The sequence below is a fragment of the Vulpes vulpes genome, chromosome 7 (assembly GCF_048418805.1).
Source record: "Vulpes vulpes isolate BD-2025 chromosome 7, VulVul3, whole genome shotgun sequence".
Taxonomy (NCBI): domain Eukaryota; kingdom Metazoa; phylum Chordata; class Mammalia; order Carnivora; family Canidae; genus Vulpes; species Vulpes vulpes.
In genome coordinates this window covers 57,298,183-57,306,032 of record NC_132786.1, presented here as the reverse complement: position 1 = coordinate 57,306,032, position 7,850 = coordinate 57,298,183, and the positions used below count along the sequence as shown (strand labels likewise).

The 7,850-nt window shown below is 40.2% G+C and overlaps 1 protein-coding gene across 1 annotated transcript in view; it reads right to left on the bottom strand.

Moving 5' to 3' along the window:
* Nucleotides 1–1,730: 1,730 nt before the first annotated feature.
* Nucleotides 1,731–7,850, bottom strand: part of VEGFC (vascular endothelial growth factor C) — a 104,525-nt gene continuing 98,405 nt past the window's right edge. The window contains exons 5-7 of the mRNA XM_026015812.2: nt 5,917–6,023; nt 5,274–5,607; nt 1,731–2,235 (exon numbers count right to left, since the gene is read on the bottom strand). Of these exons, the coding sequence (XP_025871597.1) occupies nt 2,121–2,235; nt 5,274–5,607; nt 5,917–6,023 (556 nt within the window). The 3' untranslated portion in view covers nt 1,731–2,120. The remainder of the gene's footprint in view (nt 2,236–5,273; nt 5,608–5,916; nt 6,024–7,850) is intronic.

The window sequence follows — 7,850 nt, the reverse complement described above, 5'->3', positions numbered from 1 at the left end:
TTTGGTCTAGTGATTCTTTTTGGCTTACCCATATTCTGAGAAACTAATTGTCAACACATACTTTAGATTTTTTAAAGCTGATAGTAGCCATTGTACCAGGCTCTCATTCTTTACATGGCCTCAGGGGGTTCATTTGAACTTAGATTACATTTTTCCCCTAAATCTGCTAAACATTCAATATATTTTAAATGTATCAAAACTAGAAACAATTAGCCAGATTGCCATAATAGATTACATAATGTTTGCTTACATTCTTGGCTCAAGTGTGATAAAAAATGATTGAATTGAACGTCAGTTGAATTTCATAGATGGTGACCAGTTTATGGACTAGACACCAACTATGCCTCCCCATTAGGTGGAAAGATGTTATTTATTTTGATTCCACTTTTCCATTGGTAGTCATCCCTGAGCTTGTTTTTTTTTTTTTTTTTTTTTTTTTTTTCTGAGCTTGTTCTTATTGAGCAATATTGATGGAAACTACAGCTTTAGTCAAATTTAATTAGCTTTTTCTTTTGTATTATTAGTTATTATTATTGTCTTCTACTGTTCTCGCGTTTGAAAATGACTTGGACTGTGGTTTGAACATAAGGATGTATAATGGATAGATTTTCTCCCTTAAGGCTTCAGCCATCCTCACTAAAAAATAAGAAGATGGTCCATAAATGTATGTAATGAGAGAATTTCAGAAGAGCATTTTTTTCCCCAATACATGAAAAAAATCGGCCTTATAAACTCTATGTTTAAGTTATGCAGAGCACGTAACTGGACTTTTCTAAACATTACATGTAACATTATTTTAAAAGTCAATACTGAAAATACTCAGAACATGTTTAACGCATCAGTCTGTTGAAATATTTTTAAAGAAAACTATTTTATGGCAAAACACAGATGATAATATTTTGAGTTGTTGCCTACACCATTTTAAAACATTTTTGTTAAATTTGCAAGCTTTAGGAAGCTTATATTTATATAGCTCGATAGAATTTTCTTCTCCTTTCAGGATTACTGTTTTTATGTATTGCTGTAGCCTTGTCTTTTTATATATTGCTAGCAGTTATGTTTTATTCTTTGCTAGCAGCTCTATCCGACCAGCAAATAATCCTCTGTCAATAAGTGAACTACTCATATGGTTGTGTTTATGTAGGCAAAATATTTGTTCCCAAAGTATTTTAGCATGATGCCCTCTTAAACATGAGACAAGCACTTCAATTGTGTTATTGAAATGTCTCCTTTTTAATATATAAGAGTATTTAAACATGATCTCCAGTTTATATGTGCCAGAGAGGAGCATTTCAGCTCACAAATAGTATTTTAGTTGGTCAGGAGGAGTTAAATATCTGGGCAAGATTCTTTTTGAGTAAAATATTTAAAAGCCATTTGAATACATACCGGGGGATAATAAAGCAAGTGAAGAGTCGGAATGATCCCAGTGCACCGAATAGCTTCCATCACATGGACATGCTAAGCAGCATACCGACTCACTTGGTTGTAAATTTAAAAATGTCATGTGCTAAAACATAATCATGACGTATAGTGAGAGATGAATTCAAATAAAATGTAATAGCAACTGTTGTCTCTCTGGAACTTTCTTTTCTAGGATCACACATTTTCATAATAGTCAAAATCTGACATCTGACTGGAGGAAAAGAGAAAGAGCAGGAATGTTTGAATGTTTTCCTATCATCAAGTTTTGCTTATTGTGTCTGATAGTAATGGACTGAACTTTCCAGTTTATAATACAATTTTCATTTTATTTTAAACATATTTTGCATGATATAAAAATATTGATCACAGTGAGCTTTACCAATTGTTATTGCTATAAACATGAATGCAGAAACAATATTTTTTAGTGGAAATAAATTATATAGTCATTTTTTTTTTTAATCACAAGAGAAAAACCTCAGCTGTCTGGTCATTGGCAGAAAAACCAGTCATTAAAAGAGGTCTTTTGCAGATGAGCTCCAGTCCGTTTCTGTAAAGTTATCCACACAGGTCAGCAAACACTGACTTCTGTCTCTGTCTCCATGGTCCCACCAAGGTCTCTGTGTTCACAGATAGTTCTAATGTGGCAACACGGTTTTCCAAGATAAAGAAATGGCAAACTGGAAAATAGTACAGTCTTAGTTCATCTGTGGTCTTTTCCAGTATGAAGGGACACAGCGACATACTTCTTCACTAAATATAAGTCCTTGCTCACAATGCCTCAGTCGGTTTGTACACGGTCTTCTGTAACAGCTAGAAAAACAAGGAGGAACACATTTTTGTTAAAGCCCAAAGCAACGAATTCATTATGTGACAGACATAGTGGTTTCTCTAGATTTAAGATGAGCACAAAGTTACTCATTTTATCATAAAATTATTCTTAGGTTTACGTCTTATTGAAGTTTGTGCTGAGACTTAACAGAAACTGAGGAAGAATAGAAAAGCCTAAAGCAGTCTTGCTGCTAGAACAGATGGGAGAGCGAGATGATGTGAGTGTTGGTTCTTTTGAAGTGCTCTCTGCGTCCCCGGATGAAAGGAACCTAACCCAGAAACCGTGAAAGTGAGGGATTCAGGTCTGTCGATGTGGTGTGAGCAAAGAAGCGTGGCACAGTTCACAAGAGTCTGGGACTTATATGGAACCCAGACTTGGAAGGGATTAACTGCAGCCACATTGGCAGGACCGTGGTCCTCAGTAGGGAGCCCCAACCTCACTCCATGTCTCTGTCTGAGCCGCCTGGGCTCCAGGTGGGAAGGGGGTGGTCTGGGGCAGGGGGAGCAGGACAGTGCTTGCTAGGGGCACCCTCTCTCTTCCTACCCTAGACTTCCTGGTTTCCAGCAGTGGTGAAAGGGCAGATGATCAAAAGGCCCTGGTGCTCTAGCAAATGGGAGCTGCCTCTGAAGAGGCCGTGGGAGTGTGAGTGTCCACTGCGAGAAAGGGCTGGGTGTCCAGGGAGCAATGCAAGGTGACCTGGCAGGGGAATCAAAAGCGCACAGTACAGGGAGACTGCAAATGTGAGTCTGAAGTTTCATTTCTTGGGCTCTAGTAGAAAAGAAAGCATATCTAGTTAAGATGTTATTATTATTATTATTTTACTTCTAAGCACAAATGCATTATTACAAGACTTCTGGTATTCCTTTACTAAAGACATTCAGTTCTCAATAATTAGTGAAAGTTGCTGATTTAAGGCAGTGGGCAAAAAATATATACTCCGCACCCCCATCACTTTTGGAATAAATATTAAGAGAAAATGAATGTACATATTTTCAAGATGTTAAATTACCTTTTTTTTTTGCTTCAATATATACATAAAACCTGAAAGTATAGCCTTAGAAAAATGAACACTTGAAGGTTTCAGTAAATAGAAAATCTTCATGAAACAGTATACTATTAGAAGAAATACAAAGGTAGAAATCCTTTCTCCTAAGTTAATATAAGAATTCTATAGAAAAACATGATGGCTAGTTAGTCTTCTGTAAACAAAGTTAGGTTTGGCAAGTATGCTAGGGTTCACTCAGAAGGGTTCAATATGCAAGATGGTTTAATAATCTTTAGTATCTATATACTATTCTGCATTTTTTGAACTATCCTCTGATATAGTAGGGATCTGCAAGTAAAACTGAAATACAGTTATTGCTCAAAATATTTTAAAAATGAAACAAAAGCATCCCTATAAGGCGCTCTAAAGCAATAATGGAAGATAAAATATCATCCATGAGTTACCTAGATTCACTGAAGTTCCCTTAAGTGGTAGCTAAAATGTTAGTGTGGATGGATCACTAGAAATATAAATTAAAATGGGAGCACAAAACTCAGGAGGATTAAAAAAGATGGACGTTTTATTTACTGGGGAAAGGTAATGAACATTAGTGCCTATGTGAAATGATAAATAAATGAAATTTAAGATTTAAGTCACGTGAGCGATCATCTGTTGTCTGCGCATTACTGGCACCTCTAAAGAGTAGGTTGGAAGAAGAGAACCCAGTGGAGATGATAGAAGTAAAATGTTATGGCGGCCAAAAGAGGGGTGCTTCAAGAAAAAGGTACAGAGAAGACAGGTTACACGAAGACCAACTTGTCCACTGGATTTAGCAGTCGAGTCTATTGGGACCTCAAATAGAACTTTCTCATGGCGCTCTGGGGCATACCCTGGGTTACGGTTGGTTGAATAGATGAGAGATGAAAGAGGTGAAGGCAAATCCTAAATGCCTAGGTCTTGGAGCAACTTTGAAGAGGACAGAGCTTCACTGCTAAAGTGTGCTCAGCATCACAGTAAGATGCTAAAAAATATAGAAGAAGCTTGGGAACTCTCAGAAACCCAGGGGAAAGAAAAGAAGTCAAAGATGTCAAACATAGGGAAGAGAGAAGACCTGTCTGGTGGAGCAGTGTTGAAGGAAATGCCAAAAACACAGATCTGGCTAAAAGAGTAACCTTCCCCCACCCCGACTCCACTTACCCTGAGGTTAAAGAGGAAGTAAGTAGTTCAGGGTGCTGTTTGAGTCTAAGTCTTATTTTGTTGTTCTTGGTGAAGAAGGGGAATCAATGTTCAAGGAGTGAGCCTTGAGTGATCTTTAACAATAGAATTTATTTCTCCAATTCCACTAAATACTTAGCCTAAGTATCTTTCTAGATACAATTCTACATTTAGTGGCACGATCCTATCCTTTGTAAATTTTGCCTGAGATTTTCTGCACCTGGAGCAGCTGTCCTCTATTAGGTGTCAGAATTTGGACAGGGGACAGGTGTGGGTGTTTGGATGTTCTGGAAACGCTCCTCAAGTGACTGTCCTGTGCATCTGTCTCCCAGCCTGCGCTCAGCACCACGGCCTCAGCCCTAGCCCCCGGGCCAAGCAGGAGGAGTGCATTCTGAGCTCAGCTCTGGTTTTGGGTCTCAGGGCTCTGGTCTTACTTTTTTTTTTTTTTTTTTTTTCAGGAGTAAACACAGTCTCAAAGTCAAGCATTGGTTAGAAAAAACCAGAACTTGTCTTCCGGAACTTACTGGTCTCATTCTAAAAAGCACCTGCTATTTTGGTTGAGAAGACTCTTCCCAGTAAGAGAAACAAACACTGTTCATGGAGATTTCTTCTTTTTTTCTTTTTTAAGTTTTTATTTATTTATGAGAGAGAGAGAGAGAGAGAGAGAGAGAGAGAGGCAGAGACACAGACAGAGGGAGAAGCAGGCTCCATGCAGGGAGCCCAATGCGGGACTCCATCCAGGGACTCCAGGTTCATGCCCTGGGATGAAGGTGGCGCTAAACCACTGAGCCACCTGGGGTGCCCCTGGAGATTTCTTACCTGCATGTTTGATGTTGAAATTTCTTTCCTTTTAAGAAGCATTTCTGTGAATTTTCTGTACACTCACAGGCACATTTTCCAGGGTTTAGGGGTTGATTTCTTGGGCAGGTTCTTTTACATACGCACTGGCACGTGTTTTCATCAAATTCTCTGTTGGCCCCACACGAGTTGGGTAACAGTTTGTTTTTACAGACACACTGGCAGGAGTTTCTGTCTAGTTCCTTGTGGGGTCCACAGCTGGAAGGCCGGAGCCCCCCTCTGCAGACACACTGACACGTTTCTTCATCTAGCTCCTTGTTAGGTCCACAGATGTCATGGAATCCATCTGTAGAGTCTAGACAAAAACAGTCAGACATCTTTACTACACCTTACTTCGTTCGGGTGTGGCCTGAGACAATTAAAAGCATTTAGAAGCGTCTCTTTATGTTTTTCATTAGAGGGTGATGCACAAACATGGGTACGCTCCTTTACAAGGGAGTTCAAAACGGTACCAATGTCAAGTGGAAAGCATCCCGTTTTACAGCCGCTTACTTCAGAGTATGAAAACCTGAAGGTTGTGCAGGTGATTTTAACAATATTAAATTATTTGTGAATCAAACCAGAGACGCGTGGCATTTAGTCTTTAAAACACCGTTCTGCTTACCATCTCCAGAATTTGAGGCAAAAATAAAATCTTGCTGAGCCAGGCATCTGCAGAGATGATTATTCCAGATGTAATTTGTGGGGCAAGTCTTGTTTGCAGCTTGGCACCTTTGGGAGAGACAGACGAGTTAAGCAAGAATGGTCTACCTGGGACACAGAAGGGAGCATCTCTTACCCGTGTATCACAAAGCCTGCGCATGCTTGAGAGGAAGCTGTGGAAGGACGTCAGGATATATGAAATGAGATGTGGAAGTTCCTTCTCAAACTGCCCCCCCGCCCCTACATATGCAGTCAAATTTTACCCCAGAGCTGACCACTTAGTGGTCCCGTCTTCTATCCCTCCAGACTTTTATCTTGATAAGGCAAACATGTTTATTTGTATAATCGCATGGTGGTTTTATGTGTGTAAAAAGGGGATAAGGCTCTCATATCACTCTGCAACTGCCTTCTTCCACTGAACAGTATATTGTGCATATCTTCGTAGGTCATTCCAAAATGTTCTGTTAGTGGCTACACAGTGGTCCATAAAATGCATGAGCACTACGATTAATCTCTTGGGAATTATTTAAATACTTCCAATTTGTGGCTTTTTCAAACAATTCCACAGGAAACATCTTCACATGTTGACCTTTATGACTTATTTCTGAAACACAGATACTTGTAAAGGGTCTATGAATCCAAAATTTCCTCTCTACACCCCACCAGGAAGGCATCGAAGACCATGTTTGTCATTGTCGTTGCTGCTGTTTTAGTTTTTCCTCGCTCCCTCTCTCCTCTTATGTCCTCACTGCTTCTTTCAGTAAAAATTACGAACATACGGGCTTCAATCAAGCCCACGGAGTGCTCCTCTGCTCCAGCTGTCTGACTGCTGGTTAACTGGGACTCCTTCATGTTGGCGCCTGGCTGAAATGAGCCGTGCAGTGGGGAGCTTCTCTGTTCTCTGAGACAAACAGAAGTCACAAGCTCATCTTGCCCACTGTCTTTTCCACACCTAGAAATGGCCGTTCCTTCAAGGAGCCCAATTCTGTTTGTTGAGAAATGGCATGTGGGAATCGGTCTGTTGGGTGCCATCAGGTCACATCACTTCTTGACTTTTCAGGGTGCGGAGCTAGGAAGTGCACCCATACCCCACAGCATGTCTCCTTAGTTAATGTTCACCCATTAGAAGGATCCTTGGCTCTTAATATCCTAACTTAGGGAGTATATATAAACCCCTCACTACCTTACTTTTCAGCTGAGGTCAGTGCAGGGCAAATAATTATCTTTCACATTCAATATCGTGAACAATATGTGATAGAAGGGTGTTGAGTTACATTCCAGGCTGATAGAACTTGACAGTCCTGCGTAGACATCTTAACAGGTGCACCGAGTGTAAACACACAGGTCATGTGCTAAGAAAAGTTTCAGGGCCCTACTGTGTGATGATACAGCGATACGCCTTTCTTGAAAAGACAGCCTGATGTCTCATTTAGCACCTCAGGAAGGACTTTTTGAACCGTGTAAGCACATCTGCTTTGTTAACGCATTTTTCCTCAACAACCACCTCTGAGGATACACAGGATCTCTCCCACCCAGGAGTCTCTACAGCAGCTCCGAGACCCAGAGCATCTCTATCTGCTCCATTCGGTGAGGCAGTCTGCCTAAAAGCCCCTCCGCACACCTCTTGACACAACCTCAAATGGCAATGGCTGTCTTACCCTTATCCTCCTCCCTTGTAACCTCCTTCAAGGGCCATGTCTCCAGCTTAATGAAAACCATCTATGATGGAAAGTTATCTTGAATTTATTTTTGATTTTTAAAGGTTTTTGAATGCTGTTTGTTATCCGCTGTCCCATAACATGGGCTAATAATTTTTCAATCAGCATGCAAATAACCCAGGTAATCACATATAAGGAAGCCACGTGTTGACAACCATAACAATTGTTGGATGTCAAG